Genomic DNA, 17572 nt, shown 5'->3' with positions numbered 1-17572 from the left:
TGTCTCTTTACCCACCAACTCCCCCCACAAATACCCATTAACACGTTGAGTGCCATAAACAAAATGGCAGCTGGTCCAGTTTGCCAAGTCATGCATTTCCTTTATTTACCCATAAATGTTATTTCTAAGTTATTTTATGCATATTACTTAGTACGTTTATGGAAGAGCGTTTGACACGAAATTACTCGTAGCTGACAATAAAATACAACATTTTTATTTGGTATGCCAAGTACGAGTCGTAGTCTGGCAACATTATGCAATCACTGTATTGTATTTGCCAGCTACGAGTCACGTGCCTCACAGATTTTATTACGTCATTGGTTTTTGTTACGTAATTTTGATACTCAGTACTTGCTACTTTCCAAAATGGCGACTAGAAACCTTTCTGCAAAGCAAGTTGCCGCTTTGATGATGGAAAGTGATGATCCTGATATGGATATTAGTGATACTGATTCACTAGATCTTGATACTAATTGGAACAGTGAAGAAGGTGATACAATGATTTCATCAGACTCATATGTTTCAAGTGACGATGGGGTACAACCGGCAACACGTGGCAGGTCTACATCATGTAGATTTCGTGGTGTTCGCACTCGAGGACCTCGTGGTCATGGAACTCCTGGAAGCGGTGATGGCCGTGGTGGGTGTGGTGTGGTTACAACAGCTAGAGGTCGAAGTGTACGATATCGTGGTCAAGGTAGAGATGCAATTTTGTTTAATAGACAAGCAGTTTCCAGCCCAGCACCAGACACAGAATGGAATGGAGCAGGTAAGCGTAGAAATTGTGCTGTCCCAATGCATACATGGTCAGATGTTGCCCAAGATCCACCTGACTTTGCTTTCACTGAAAACTCTGGTCTTAGAATGGACTTACAGGATACATCGCCCGGGACATATTTTGATTTATTTCTGACACCGCAGTTGATAGATAAAATGGTTACAGAAACAAATCGATATGCTGCAGTGGAAATAAACAAGCAACGTCCTTTAAGAAGAGAATCACGTTTGAAATCTTGGAAGGACACAGATGCTTAGAAAATGAAACAGTTCATTGCATTGTTGCTTCACATGGGTCCAAAAAACTTGCCTACTATACAACACTACTGGAGTACTGATGTTCTATACAGTTCGCCATTTTTTGGTGGTGTCATGAGCCGCAACCGTTTCCAACTACTTTTGCGTTTCTGGCATTTTGCAGACAATGATCAACATAATGACTATCGCCTGTTCAAGTTACGCACTGTTCTGGATCATTTCAACGATGTCATGCCGGCTATTTACTATCCAGGGAAAGATCTCTCTATTGATGAGTCCATGGTACTTTGGCGTGGCAGATCGCCAGTATATCAAGAATAAACGTCATAAATATGGAATCAAACTCTATGAACTGTGCGAGCCTCGAGGCACTGTTCTGAAGATTCGGGTATACAGTGGCGTCCACCTAACTGATGATGACGGCTATGGTCAAGTTGCTGCAACTGTTCTAGACCTCTTGGACGGCTACCTAGACAAAGGCCATGTGGTGTACACAGATAATTATTACAATTCTGTGAGTCTGGTGAAGAAGATGACAGAAAAGAAAATCCAAAAGATTTAATCAAACAGAAGTTGAAGATGGGGGAACATGTTTGGAAGCGGTCTGAATCAGTGGTAGTTTGCAAATGGAAAGACAAACGTGAAGTTCTTACAATCAGCAACATGCATCGAATTGAGATGGTTGATGTTAGAAATCGGAATGACAAGCTGTCAAGAAAGCCGAACTCAGTCCGAGATTACAACAATGGCATGGCCGGAGTAGACAGGTCAGCTCAAATGCTGTCTTACTACTCGGCGCTGCGCAAGACAATCCGGTGGTATAAGAAGATTGTCCTGCATATCCTAGAAGTGTTTCTTCTAAATGCCCACATCCTGTACAACGCAAACAACAGAGAGCAGATGAAGCTATTAAAATTTAGTGACCTGGTCACAATTCACCTGTCTATGACAAATTACGTGACCATGGCCCAGCACATTCCCAGGCTCCAGTAAATGGGACATTCCATTACCTTGCACCACTGCCTCCCACAGAGAAGAAAGAGCGACCTAAAAAACCTTGCCGAGTGTGCACAAAGGCCGGTACGAGACGGGAATCCTGTTACATCTGTGAAGTCTGCCCCGGGAAGCCAGCTCTTTGTGTGGGAAAATGTTTCAAAGTTTATCACATGTCAGAATAATGGACATACCAATTCAATATGACACTGACAATAAACCCACATTTATTAATAGTTCAAACATAGACACATTATACATGGCAAAAAAAAAAAAATTCTTTTGATCGTTGTGTTATAGTTTTGACTTTCATCGATGAAGACGATCATTGATTCATCATTTATATGAATGTTTCAAACATAGTCCAGATTGCTCTGAAACATTAGGAATAAATCTGTTCCTGTATTTATGTTCATTTTTAACATTATAACTATAAATGATTTAGTTAGAGAGATATGTGTCAAGATATTTCCATTATGAAATGCGGCAACTTGTGTTCACAATCAAAATCATTCAAACATTAATTAATAAATAATTTCATTGATTATTACATCAATTTGTTATTAGTCATTGCCAGAAAGGTTACTAATTGTGTTATTGCCATTGCTGACAACTTTAATTTAATATGACACAGCACTCGTTTCACTACGAGTAAACTCGTAGTGGCAAAATCTGGTGCGCTCAGCATACGAATATACTCGTGGGCGGCAGTCAGCATGTTAACATGAGGTGAATATAAAATACATGATGCCTATCAGCTTGGAGAGAGCATTATTTATATATCTATGTTTTATTGAAATCTTCAGGGTGGAACATCAGAAGAGGTAGAAAACATCTCATTTAATCAGAAGCCACAGCGGCTGTCTCGAGTTCTAAATCGTCCCGAAAAATAACAACATTTGGTCAGAACCATGTGAGGATCTGACCTACCATATCTTTGCCTATAAGTCAATTTTTTTACTTATAAGGGGGTAAAAAAATTAGATAAAAAGTATTATCATTTTGGAGATGATTTTGCATTTTTGCATATTAATTATGTTTGAGTTGACAAAATAATATTTAAAATCTTTCTTTTGGGGGGGGGGGGGGGGGGGGTTTAGCGCATTAGTTTTAATGTTAAAATGTGTCCTGGGACATTTGTGTGATCTCAAAACAGCAGCCTACTTACCGTATATCGCTGTGTATTAGCCGACTCCATGCATTAGCCGACCCCCTAGTTTCACCCTCCAAATCGGCTTTAAAATTATCGACCTTGTATATAAGCCGACCCCCCTATATAAAACTAACCAAGTCAGATGTCTGTGTGGTCTCTACAAAATGACAAAGTACATCTGCTTTCAAACGTCATTTGTCACAGCAAACTTATCCGGAAGCAGTAGCCGATTTCTATTTATAGAAACGGTGTCCGGTTAATTTATTTCTCGTAAAATATAAGTACCAAGATAGCGAAATATACCTAAACATTCTTGATTGCAGCCACACGTTAAAAACACAGTGACTGTTTGCATTGTTGATTGTGCTAATCGGTCTTTTCATTACTAGTCGGCTATACCCTACCATACCCAACCACCCGTGTCGATTAATCCCAAGCCGACAAACAAAACAAATGAAGCTGGAACAATTAACGTGTTCACCGGTTTAGTAAGCAGTTTTGTAATGACACGTGACCTGCGAAGTTTTCCGAAATTGTTTTGATCGGTCACCATTTATTGTTGTTTAAACAGATAAATATTACTAAATAACTTTTAAACACCAACATTTATTAAAGATGAACATATATATACAATTTTAATATCTTTTATTTGTAATAGCTTGTGTTAAAATGCAATATTAAACCTTTATGAAAGCGGAAATGCAGAGCACAATAATGACAATAGATCGAGTCGAGCCGTGACGTCACTATTCTAACTTTACATTTCCAATAAAATGTTGACTCCTTAGATAAGCCGACCCCAGCCTTTGACTTGATAAATTTTGTATAAAAAAGTCGGCTAATACACAGCGATATACGGTACCTAAAATAACAACCATCAGAAACAGCAATAGCAGCAGTGTAAACAATACTAACCACCTATTGCCTATGTTTATTCTGAAATCTGGTCACTGGCAATCAGAGCTGCCAACCCCTAGCCACAAGTGAGAAAGAAAGAAGTGTTTTATTTAACGACGCACTCAACACATTTTATTTACGGTTATATGGCGTCAGACATATGGTTAAGGACCACACAGATTTTTTTTTAGAGGAAACCCGCTGTCACCACATAGGCTACTCTTTTACAACAGGCAGCAAGGGATCTTTTATTTGCGCTTCCCACAGGCAGGATAGCACAAACCATGGCCTTTGTTGAACCAGTTATGGATCACTGGTCGGTGCAAGTGGTTTACACCTACCCATTGAGCCTTGCTCAGGGTTTGGAGTCGGTATCTGGATTAAAAATTCCATGTCTCGACTGGGATCCGAACCCAGTACCTACCAGCCTGTAGACCGATGGCCTGCCACGACGCCACCGAGGCCGGTCCTAGCCACAAGTGAGAGTAGCATTCATGACAAGCTGAGTGTAGCAAATAAACAGCAAAAGAAACCACCAAATAACTACGTCATAATAACCGCAAAAGACTGTCATTCTATTCGTTGGTTAAGGAATACGGACATACCCGGAAATGTAATGAATGTTGTCAAATAAGTCGGGCGATTTGAACTTTGTAGACCTATAACTTGTTATATATTATAAAGATGAAACGTATACGCTTGGCAAATAAAACATAATTCATTAGTAGAAACTTTGGCCAAATACACTAATCATCCAGTTATGTTTATCTGTTGCAAAAGTTATTACTGGTTTTCATTAGCGTATCATACTGGGGGTTTTTCAACTGAGCATAGAAATTTGGGATTGAGTGTAGCAAACGTCGACTAAGCGTAGTAAACTATGCCCACAGTGTAGCACTTGGCAGCTCTGGGCAGTAATAGGTTTTTTTTAAATGTCCGTGATCAGACTCCTGAATATTAATCAGTTTTCACTTAAAAAGTTCAGACTGGTCTCTGCAGTTTACTAGGCTAACAGTGACATATACCATTTCGTACTAAAACCAGTTGTCTCCACAACAGAGTTATCCGTACATTGTTAAAATGGCAGATAAATATATACATTCAACTTTCAGTTTTAAACTGGATATCGTACTATGTGTTGATACATAAATTTGCTGTCTGTGCACAATACCATACTGTCAGGGTTTCTGCCAGAGGGTAAAACGGGTATGGCGCCATACCCAATTTTTTTTGCACATTTTATTTTTTAAAGTTCATTTTTTGACAAAATCAATTACTTTTATCATTACTGTACGATTTTCTCAACTCTAACCCTAAACATAACCTTTTTTCTTTCTTGGGGAGGCCCTCCATACCCTCTGTTGATAGTGGTTGCATTTAATTCCATAGTGCCATACCCAAAAATTTCTTTCTGGCAGAAACACTGACTGTACAGTGCTATAAGGTAACAGTGAAACAGTCTTTGCTATTTACTAAGGACATATTCCATTTTGATGTTTCTAAAATAATTTTCTTGTTCAAATATTGTACGCAAGAGCCATTTGTGATTCTCATTGGTTGAAAGTAAGATATACTTCAATATTTATAGGTAATTTTTCATGGGTCAATATTTGTTTTTTGTGTTTTCAGGGCTTGCAATTAGGGATTTGACTTATAGCGAGATCAACTTACAGGTGAAGATACAGTAAAACCCCACCTAACGACCACCCCGGTTCTAAGACCTCCCCGCTACAAAGACCAATATTTTAAAGACCAGAATATTTCCTTATTATTTTATAGTAAAACTACCCCGGTATTAGACCACCCTGCTATTAAAGATTACGACTAGTAAAGTCAGACCCAATGGTCGTTTCAGTGCATTTAGGCCCCACAAATACGACCACAGCATTTACTTGTCACATCACATAAGCGACAAACAATAAATAACATGGTAAAATCTTGCCTAGTTATACACGCCACGCCATGGTGTTAAAAGTTAATTGCAGGTATGTGTCTTGCTCAATCTAGCAATTAAATAATCTTATATTTATTTAATTCGAAAGACAAGAGATTACTTTCTAACTAGGAAGTCATAGTTAATTTCTGGAAGGAACGGCACACAGTCATTTTATTGTATAACTTGCACACAATAATGTTGAAAGGTAATAAAAAAGAGTAAAGTTTGTTTTGTTTAACAACACCACTAGAGCACATTGATATATTAATAACTGGCTATTGTATAACAAATGCCATGGTATGTACTGTTAAATCAAGGCCATGGTATGTACTGATAAACCAAGGCCATGGTATGTACTGATAAACCAAGGCCATGGCCATGGCCATGGTATGTACTGATAAACCAAGGCCATGGTATGTACTGATAAACCAAGGCCATGGTATGTACTGATAAACCAAGGCCATGGTCATGGTATGTACTGATAAACCAAGGCCATGGCCATGGTATGTACTGATAAACCAAGGCCATGGTATGTACTGATAAACCAAGGCTATGGTATGTACTGATAAACCAAGGCCATGGCCATGGTATGTACTGATAAACCAAGGCCATGGTATGTACTGATAAACCAAGGCCATGGTATGTACTGATAAACCAAGGCCATGGTATGCTGTATTCTCAGTAAAAATTTCCATGTTAAAATATGCAGAGGGGTCATTAAACAAAAACATTTTTTTCCTATATCCTGGCAAGTTTTATGCTGGACAATGAAACTTATTAGCAATTTTGTGAATTTGGTCAGAAAATCTTTCGCTGAATTAGCCAAACAAAATATAAACAATGAAAAAAACAAAGGTGAAATGATCCGAAGGACAAAATGATGACAAAAGCGAGGTCTGAATGAATTATGAATATGAGCCAACAGTGGAGTAAGCAAAATTAAAGCAAAAAAAAAAAAAAAAAAAAAAAAAAAAATTAAAAGTGAGCCAGCTAAAATGGTGGTAGATTTACAAATCACGCAAAACGACTATTTATTTAGCTTTTTGGCAAATTAGCACATATGCCAAATTAAACTTTCATTTGCATTTTATGAAGAACAGTTCAAATGGTGATGTAGTAACAAACCTTTTGCTGCCGAAGTTTAGCCTCCTTCTCTGCTGCAGTCATTGCTATTTTCACGTGAAGTTGACATCGCTGAATACGATAACCTTCAAAACAGTGCATGGCCTTTTCTGCTTCACTCAGTGATTTCATAGTAACAAATCTGAAATGTTAATGTCAGGGTTAGAATTTCACTATGGCACGACGGCAGTTGCCCTCCTTACTTGCCGTTATGCCCTGAAAATGTACAGTATCAACAGTTATAAAAATGCTGCAGTGCCGTACCTGGTTTGCCACTGTGCCCTTCCCATGCATTCCATGTTGTAATGTGGAAGTATACAAATAGTATACTTCCACTTCCCATAGCATTGTTTTACTGACCATATCAAATTAAGTGTCAAAACACCTCCATGAAGATGTGATTGGTGAACAGTTGTAAATACCATGCTCACGTACGTGCTCAGCCATGAAAGGGGATTGTGTGAATTGAAGGTCCAGACTTTAAAGCATTTTTTGTGTTACACCTGACCTATTGCTAGTGGTTTTTGAAAAGTAACTTCCCTTTTACAAAATATAATTAAAATATTAAAATTTAAAAAAAAATAAAAAAAAATAAAAAAACCCAACATTTTATTATTTAGTTGATGACACAAAATGCAAAAAAAAAAAAAAAATCATCACAACTAGCGAAGTTGGCTTGTTTGTTGAAATATGAAATGACAGATCGGTTATACTTGGATCTAAAATAAAATGTGCTAAAATGACCATTAAAATGTATTAAAAGGCATCCATATCAGGGGTGGAGAAAAGCCCTTTTTAACCAATCTGGAACCAATTCTCAATCTCTCAGACCGATATTATTTCTTTTTATAAACATGTTTGCCGGTCCCACTTATGTCGGTCCGAAGCATGTGTCTGTTTTCATTATTGCCAAAACTGTTTATTTTCATTATCTTGCATAAAGATTGCACGGTCTTTGTGCATACCAGGTACATAGCCTAAAATTTAATCTATTCTTTATTGCAGTTCCAGATTAGTTCAGGGGATTAGCTGGTTAATATCCCAAGTTGTTCTTACGTGCGAGGTTTGATGGCCCTGTATGCATCTATATGCAAGATATGGTCCAGACAAGGATTTACTGTTATGTGCAGTAAACCGTGAAAAGTAAATCAGTGACTTAGTAATAGTATGCGAAACACCACCATCCCAAGTTGTTCCTACATTTGAGATTTGATGGTCCTGTATGCATCTATATTTCAAGATATGGTCCAGACAAGGATTTACTGTTATGTGCAGTAAACCGTGAAAAGTAAATCAGAGTGACTTAGTAATAGTATGCGAAACACCACCATCCCAAGTTGTTCCTATATGTGAGATTTGATGGTCCTGTATGCATCTATATGCAAGATATGGTCCAGACAAGGATTTACTGTTATGTGCAGTAAACCGTGAAAAGTAAATCAGAGTGACTTAGCAATAGTATGCGAAACACCACCATCCCAAGTTGTTCCTACATGTGAGATTTGATGGTCCTGCTATACCATAATACGACCCATCATAGACGGGCATATAAAAAGGAATATACTGACTTTTTATAATGCAGGTAAAAATATAACATCTGATTAAGTTTTAAATGACTTAATACAGGTGTGTAAATGCATTTTTTTTCTCCTTTAGCAATGTTGTGCAGTGTTTTCATATCTGACCTATGACATTGAGGTACTTACCATTGTTTGACACCCAATAGACGATCTCTATTTTTGTGCTGGGGTGTCGTTAAACATGCATTCATTCATTCAAGACTAATAACTAAATCATTTCCAGGTCTACTACTACTAACATCTTGCTAAAACTGACCTAGATATGCATTACAAAAATATGTTTATATGACAACAGCTATACAAATATTTGAATGGGCTTTATAATGAAAGCATACAAGTTTATTAATGTTTCAGTTATTGAAATACAAAGTTTGTCGCCATCTGTCCTGTACATTAATACTGTTATGATAATTAATTGTCGTTTTGTTTTGATTTTTTAAATATCTGTTTGCTGACACCAGTTTGTTTGGTATTATGCAATAAATTGAATTGAACTGAATTGTAATAAGGTCTAATAAGGTGATTTTTATAATTTTTTAAAAGTAGATGTCTATTGCTTTCCATACCCAAAAGTAGAATCAGACCGGGAGTTCTTCGAAGTCACTACCTTGGCCTCTTCAACATAACCAGCGTCAAGGAATAAATTCCGTAGTCCGTCCTTAATTAAAAAAAAATATTTTAAAATGACAGTTGTGCACAATATTAAATATAATTTGTATGCTCTATTCAAAGTTACTGTGGCTAAAATGTATTTTATTTTTAAACCAGAAAATGTATATACATCACACACAAAAAAAGCTGGTCACAAAATGATTTTTGTTTTTAATCACATAATCTACAATACAATTAACAAATCATGGCAAAATGAACAAAATAATAAACTGAAATTCACATTCAGAAATTTCAAAGATGTTCAGCAAAACTTAATATGAAAACTATAACAAAAAACATACATGTATCTAAAATCATAAAATATTTTGAACATTCTCTCCAATATTCTCTGTAATATCACACAGATGCATCAGGTATTATTTAATTACTATGCTAATTTGTAGACCAGTTATTTGCTAGTTCAAAAGTAACACCATTGTCTTTCCCATTAAATAAACATAAGACTTTAATTACTAGTTTGACCATCACATGTACATGTAATTAACTTCAATACCATGACATGAACAATTAGGCAAGATTTTACTACATTAATTGTTTTTCACTTTTGTGGTCTTATTTGTGGGGTCCAAATGCACTAAAAAGCCACTGGGTCTGACTTTACATATTAGCAGGGTGGTCTTAATACTGGATTAGTTTTACTATAAATAATAAGGAAATATTCCGTTTTTTAAAATAATGGTCTTTATAATGAGGTAGTCTTGGAAACAGAGTGGTTGTTTTGTGGGATTTTACGTATAGATATACATATATACATGTAATACCTTACATTTTAAGTGATATCAAAATATATTTTTCAGATCACATACTTTAAGAATTTGAGAATTTGATAACTTTGCAAATTAGATGTAAATTAATTGAGGTCACGTTTATGGACATTTAAGCAAACGTACTAGGGTGACACTCCATAATTGACTTTTCTCTTTTATAGATACATCACCTGTCCTCAAACTAGTGCATATTCCCCTAAGGATAGTAGTCTGGTTCGAACATCCCAACAGCCAATTGAATGGTCTTAAATTCTTCTACTGCGCACCCCTTCCTGTTCCGGTCACGTGACTAACTTCCTTCTTTGCCCTGAGTGGATCTCACGGAGAACTGGAAGTGGGGAGGCCGGGTGGGTATCATCCCTTGAAGACAGGTGATATATCTATAAAAAAGAAAACACTCCAAGTTTTCTCCATTTCTTTTCAACATCACCTGTCCTCAAACTAGTGCAGCATTTGACAGCGGGCGGTGGGTTCCGTACTCCGAAGATGCACACATCTTCTCCCCATGGACTGGAAGGAATCTGACACAGTGGAAGAAAAAGGCCAGCCTTGGTTAGCTCATCCCCCATGGGATGTTCGGAACAGACCAAAATCAGTGCTGTTAGTATTAACAGCGGTAATGGTGGCATCCGTCACTGGCGTGGAGGAAAAACGAAGCTGCATAGTATGTATCGACTCACAATTGCATCCCACGCCATTCTTGTGTTGGTAACAACTGCAACAATATTGTTGGTGCATTCATCAGAACACTGAACCAAACAAACACCAGTTTTTTCTAACTAAATGAATGAATGAATGTTTAACGACAGCCCAGCACGTAAAATACATCGGCTATTGGACGTCAAACTATGGTACCTGCAACAGTAATGTTTTTCTAACTATAAAACAGTGAATTGTTAGTTCAATTGGGTGGAAACAGTTCGTCAATGTGCAGTGAAGTAGATTGTCTAGTATAATCCTGACAAAAGACTTGTCATCAACTGGTGCGAAAACTTCGGAATGGTGCAAAAACAAAACTGTCAAAGTCACCTGTCGATTTGTTGGACATCTCTGGGTGCAGTCTGGAATTCGACAGACGTCAGCAGCGATGAGGACAACCAGTATTGACCAGAGCTTGACCGAGATGATGGAATCCCTCAACATCTTTGGTAGTAGTTGGCAAAGATAACACCTTGTTAAAATGATGTTAATGGGTGTATTGCAGTGCAGCGACATGGTGGCGGTTAAGGCGCCGATGGTGGAAGTAACCCCTCTGCCTGGTAAGAGCACAGAATTGTGGACCAGATCCAAGTAGGACTGTGTTCTTAGTGAAGTTTTTCAAATGTCTCTGGTTGCATGAGAGGAACAGGCACTTTCGATGCTTGCGAAAAGACCTGAGTTCTCTCAATGTAATGCTTGAGGACTCGAACAGGACATAATGATAAGTTCTGAACATCGTGGGAACCCACCATGGAAGAGAGTGCGAGAGTGCTTGGACAGCGTAGGTGCGTGGCGCTTGGTCAGGCAACTGGTTCTTAGCCACCAAAGTTCATCAGGAGGCCCAGTTAAACTGACACATTGTCTCGATGGAACTGCACCATGTCCACATCCAGAGCATGGATATCTGACACTCTCGCCACCATAACAAACACCAGCAAGAACAGTTTTCATTGATAAAACCTCTAAAGATGCCTCAGCAATGGGCTTGTAAGGTGCTTTGAACAAGGCCCTCAGAACCAGGTTCAAGTCCCATTTTGGTGGTCGAAAACACTGGACCTGATCATTGTGTTTGAAACCCTTGATAATGGAGTGGATCTCAGGAACAGTAGCCAACTTGGTACCAGTGGCGGAGTCCCGAACCGTTGCGATGACCAAAACGTAGCCAGCAATAATGGAGCCTTTGAGTTTCAATGATGACCCGAGATACAGCAAACACTCTGTCAATTTCTCTGCACAAATAGTCTGAGGTTTCAGCTTTTGTCTGATGTACCATCGATGAAAACATAACCACCGGACATTGTATACAGCAGCTGTGGATGCCCAGTGAGCTTTCAAAATCGCTGATGTGGTCTGAGAAGAGAAACGTTGCTTCCTTAAACCCTCAGAGATAATGTCCATGCGTGTAGTTGAAACAAGCATGGATTTGGATGGTGCTGTATCAACATGGGATGAAGCAGGAGGTGATCCCAATTGGGTAGCGGTAGGGGATCTGGATCCGCGTGACGTATGAGGTCTGGATACCAGATTCTGCTTGGCACATCGGAGCAATGAGGAGTAACTGGCAATGGAACTCCTGAAATCGCTGGAGTATTCTTGGGAAAAGTACTGGTGGTGGAAACGCATAAGCGTCCCAACTGATGGCCAATGTGTCGAAATCTAGAGCTTCTGAATCCAGAATCGGTGAGAAGTACAATCTCAGCTTATAATTGAAGTGCATCGCAAAAAGATCGACATTCGGTGTCCATAGCCTATGGTCGAGCAGGCTGCTGGAATGTGTTCGCTCTGTCGATTGATGTATACTGCCGCCGTCACGTGGTCGGTTACTACCATTAGTCGCATGGATCAATTGCCGACGCCAATGACATATTACATTGAACACTGTCAGAAGTTCTAACACGTTGATGTCGAAACTTGCTTCGATGGAAGACCACAGCCCCGATGTTGTCCGACTGTTGAGATGAGTTCCCCAACATTCTAGAGATGCGTCCACAAACCTGTAGATGATGTGTCACTTGAAATGGCTGCAAGGAGACTCCGTCTAAGATGTTTGACGGAATCAGCCACCACTGGAAACTGGGCCGAAGGTTGTTGGGAAGGCTGATTATCAGTCTGGGATTGTCCAACGTGATGAATGGATTCAAGAAGACTTGGTAATAAACTGGAGATTCTGTGTTTGACAATCCACCCGAAGCGATTCCCCAATACAGTAGGTTTCCAAAGAGTTGTGTTTCTTCGAAAGGGCTGCTGCTTGAAAGGTGTATTCTTCCACTTCTTAACCTGGGTTGCCTGCGGAAATAGAATTTTCTGTTTGGATGATTCAAGGGTGGCAATAAGCTGAAGAGCTTTAACTGTGGCAGTGGCCTGCTGTGTCTTCTCCTTATCATTAATGACGTTTGTGACTTTGCCCGCAGTTTAGACGAAGACCAGGATTGCGATGACGTCTTATGTGACTCATCAGAAATAGACCTTTTTGAACAGGAGTTGTGCCGTTGTTGAGTCAGGATAATCGACATGGACATAATCATGGAAGTCATAAAGGCAATCATCTTTGCTGACTGTTACAATATAGCGTAACCATTCCCATCTTTCACTTGAGAATCTAACGCTGCCAAGACATCCAGATACTATAAAATGTATAGAAGTCGTCTCTGAGTGGTGTCCATGGATGCAACCCTATGCTCTGGAATCTCAACTGTAATTAGATGTTTGCAGAGTCTGGATAAATCCGCATCAGGTTCAGGCCCCTCGTCTTTGAAAGACATATTGAAGACTGGATAAAGATCGAGTACCATGGAGGAAAAGCCAACGGTGACGTGATGTCCTTGAAGGTTGCATTCAACTCCAAATCAACGTTCACAATCATAGTACCAACGGCTAATGGTCAAAGCACAACATCCTCTGGAGCTGCGTTGGTGGCTATCATCGGCACCGGATCCTTCCGTGTTGGCGCAGGCAGATGCGGTAAAGAAGGCAGCAACTCATAAACAATGGCAAGACAATCTTTCCGCCAACTCTTCGTTAGGAAAATCACGTAACAATCTCGCACAGGCATGTCGATCCCCGACACTGGAAGGCCGCGGAGACCGTGAACGGTCGCGACGGGACCTGGTGGAAGTCCGTAACGCTTGATTCTCCAAATGTCTTGAATGGTGAAGTCGGTTGGAATGAGCCGAAGTCCATGAGGATCGGCTATGCTCCCAGCTCCAGTGATCCATAGAAGTTCTGCCAGGTGATCTAGACGACGTCGACGTCGACTTCCAAGTCAAAGCTTGTAAGTCCTCATGGACCGACCTGGAAACCGTGTCACCTGTAGGTGCGGAGGCCATCGACACCGTAGCTTGAGCAGTAGCCTTAGCTGGAGCCAATATAGGAACCATAGCATCAGTAGAAACCATAGTCGCTGGACCAGTACATAGTCGCTGGACCAGTACCCGCAGTGGCCGTCATCAATGCAGCAAAGATGACTTGTAACGTACCAAGTAGCAAAGTCTTAAAAACGTCAGCAACTGACTCGATGATTGACGACTGTGGAGGAGCTGAAGTGGAAGCCGTCTCAACTTAATTGGCCCTCTAAAATAGCAAACACATAAGTACAATTCCGGCAAACAAGAAGCCGCCATTTTAAAAATGGCGACCAGAGCTATTAACCGGCATATTTTCACACAACACTTTAAATAAAGTGATTACAACCAAAATAATTGTACAACAATAAAGTAAGTTAGTAACAACATTGTAGAATGTGTTACAGACATAAAAGTCGCAAATAAACTAAGTAAAATAGATAGATGGCTCAGATGACGACAGAGAGAAAATAAGAACATCCGAACCATAAGACGCAAAGGCAAAAGAAGGAAGTTTCAGAATTTTAGGCCATCACATTGGGATGTTCAAACCAGACTACTATCCTTATGCACTGTTTCAGGACAGGTAATGGTGAAAAGAAATGCAGTCATAGCCATCAAATAAAACATTTCAATAGCAATTTTAAACTGAAAGCTATCCAGCGTTCAGAAAACAAAAAATGTTATGCACTAGTTTATTTTGATGTAAGGACATCCAAAATTACATCATTCGAGTTTGACGTCATTCTCTCTCTCCCCCTCCCTTTGTATAAAACTGCTGTGATGATGAAAGCATTTTAGTGCATAGTGAATATCATGATGTGGATTTTGATTACTTTTAATAAAACTTTCAGACTTTCAATTTATTACAAAGCCATTGTGGATTTATCAATATATCTATCCACAGTCTCTTAAATATTTCTCATGCAATAGTCTTCATTTATTTTAAAGGTAAAGTTCATAAAACACTGTCGGGTTGAAGACAAACACTGTCCCCATAACATTTGTTTAAAAGGGTCTGCAGGTGAAAAAAAGAACCTATTTTGATAATGATAAGTTACAATACTACCAATGTCATATCCGGATGTATTTTTAGATTACCATTGTACGGAAATATTTCATACATGTCGCAGTAGTTGCTAGTGCCATACGATATGGATTCATTAAAAATTAATAGGTGTATCAAAAACTATGGTTAATCAAAATTGGGGGGTCTCGCCTGCCTCCACCCCCACTCCCGCAACCCCACCAAAACTTTCAGACTTTCAATTTATTACAAAGCCATTGTGGAATTATCAATATATCTATCCACAGTCTCTTAATGCATGCATGCATGCATGCATTCATACATACATACATACATACATCTATGTATGTATATATATATATATATACTAGGCGGCAATAAAAACGCAATCTCGGAAATGATCATGGTTTATTTTATTATGCGAGATCCCACAAAAATGAAACTGATACCACCAGTGAGACCAACCACTGGCCCATCTGACTGGCACTGTCAGCCGCCAACAGTGAATCGCGCATAACGTCTCTGGCGATGTCAACGTCATGGGGGTCAGTATTTCGTGTGACCTCCATGTGCTGCGATGCACGCCTGCAGCCTCCTAGGCATGGACATGCACAGGCGCCTCACCACACGTCGTGGGATGGCTGCCCAGTGATGCTGCAATGCCTGCTGCAGCTCAGCAAAGTTCTGTGGTGGATTCGGTTGGTTTTGAACACGACATCCCAGCTCGTCCCACATGTGCTCTATTGGGTTCATGTCCGGGGAAACTGCTGGCCAGTCCAACATAGTGACATGGTGGGCACGAAGAAACGCCTGTGTACGCCTGGCAGTGTGCGGCCGAGCGTTGTCTTGCTGGAAGACGAGCCTGTTTCCGCCATGCCGTCTCATCAATGGGAGGAGGACCGGCCGCAGGATGTTATCGACGTAGTGTTGCGCATTAAGGTTTCCCTGTACCATCACGAGTTCGGACCGGAAGTCAGCATTGATGGCGCCCCAAACCATGACTCCGCCGCCCCCATAGCGGTCCCTCTCCAGAACACAGGCATGCGCGACACGTTCTCCACGACGGCGGTAAATGCAATGACGTCTGTCCGTGACACTCACGTTAAATCTCGATTCATCCGAGAAGATGACATCTCGCCATCTCATGGGTCGCAAATGCCCACCATTCCTGGCCCATAAGAGTCTTGCTTGACGATGTCTGTGCAGGAGGATAAGGCCACGGTAGGGTCGGTGGCAATGCAGTCGTGCTGCGGCAAGACGTCCCCGGACAGTTCAGGCGCTGATGAGTCGTCCACTGGTTCCCACTTCAGTCCTGAAAGTGCTTGCGGCTGTCAAAAACCGATTGCGCAGGTGCCGCAACCGTATGTTCCGGTCCTGTCTATTGGTCGTTACGCGTGGTGTGCCTGAACGACGGCGGTCATTGACAGTCCCTGTCGTCTGATATCGGTTGAGGAGCCGATTAATGGTTGACGGGTGCACGTGGAACCGTTGTGCTAACCGCAATTGCGAGTTTCCGGCATTCAACAAGCCAATGGCTTGATTCCGATCGGCGTTGTTCAACCGAGGCATCATGTAGGAGTGAGATACTCATTGCCACCTGCGTGTTCTGAGTGTGCCCGGGTATCAGGAAATGCACGTGCAAAGTGTTATTTCGCCAAGTGGTTGCGTGTGCGCGATTTACTGGATAATGCGTTTTTAGCGTTGTTCCCCTTATGTTGGGAACAGGCCGGAAGTCGACCTTTACATGCTGCTGAAATAATGTGTACCACTGTACCATGTACATTGACGAATAGCGTCAACGAAGTCCAACCGGAACGTATATTATTTTGACAAAAGGAAATTGCGTTATTAATGCCCGCTAGTATATGTGTATATATATATATATATATATATATATATATATATATATATATATATATATATATATATGAAGAAAAGTTTTAAATATTACAAGCGGTTTCCCTCAAATATTCTTGTAAAACTAACTTGAATTATGATCCTAGACAATGAAGTTAATAAAGAGATAGAAATTAAGATTGTATAGTATTAACTTACATTAGTCAATTCACTTGGAATCCCAGTCACAAACAGTTGCACTGCACCTTGTTTTTTTCTAAAAATACAAAGAATATAAGATTAAAACCCACAAATTAGGTTTCCAGTACATGCTAGAATGGGTCTCCTTTGCATGTCACTTGCACGTTTAGTTTTACACCAATTTTTCACTTTCACAATAAAGTTTGGACATCACTTACAGTGCCGTAACAATTTGTTGGCACAACACATAAAGATCAATTTTCAGTTCTCAAAGGCTTGCAGTACCAAAACTTGGTTTCCACAGTCAAGTGAA

The 17572-nt window shown here is 39.9% G+C and overlaps 1 protein-coding gene across 2 annotated transcripts in view; it reads right to left on the bottom strand.

The window, feature by feature from the left end:
• The window catches only part of LOC121383290 (tudor domain-containing 6-like), a 109291-nt gene that overhangs the window by 79250 nt on the left and 12469 nt on the right, over nt 1-17572 (bottom strand). For both annotated transcript variants that reach the window (XM_041513213.1, XM_041513214.1), the window contains exons 2-4: nt 17278-17335; nt 9283-9374; nt 7140-7278 (exon numbers count right to left, since the gene is read on the bottom strand). In XM_041513213.1, the coding sequence (XP_041369147.1) occupies nt 7140-7278; nt 9283-9374; nt 17278-17335 (289 nt within the window). The remainder of the gene's footprint in view (nt 1-7139; nt 7279-9282; nt 9375-17277; nt 17336-17572) is intronic.

This window comes from Gigantopelta aegis, chromosome 10, assembly GCF_016097555.1.
Source record: "Gigantopelta aegis isolate Gae_Host chromosome 10, Gae_host_genome, whole genome shotgun sequence".
Taxonomy (NCBI): domain Eukaryota; kingdom Metazoa; phylum Mollusca; class Gastropoda; order Neomphalida; family Peltospiridae; genus Gigantopelta; species Gigantopelta aegis.
The sequence above is the reverse complement of the archived record's forward strand: the minus strand, read 5'-3'. Positions and strand labels throughout refer to the sequence as shown.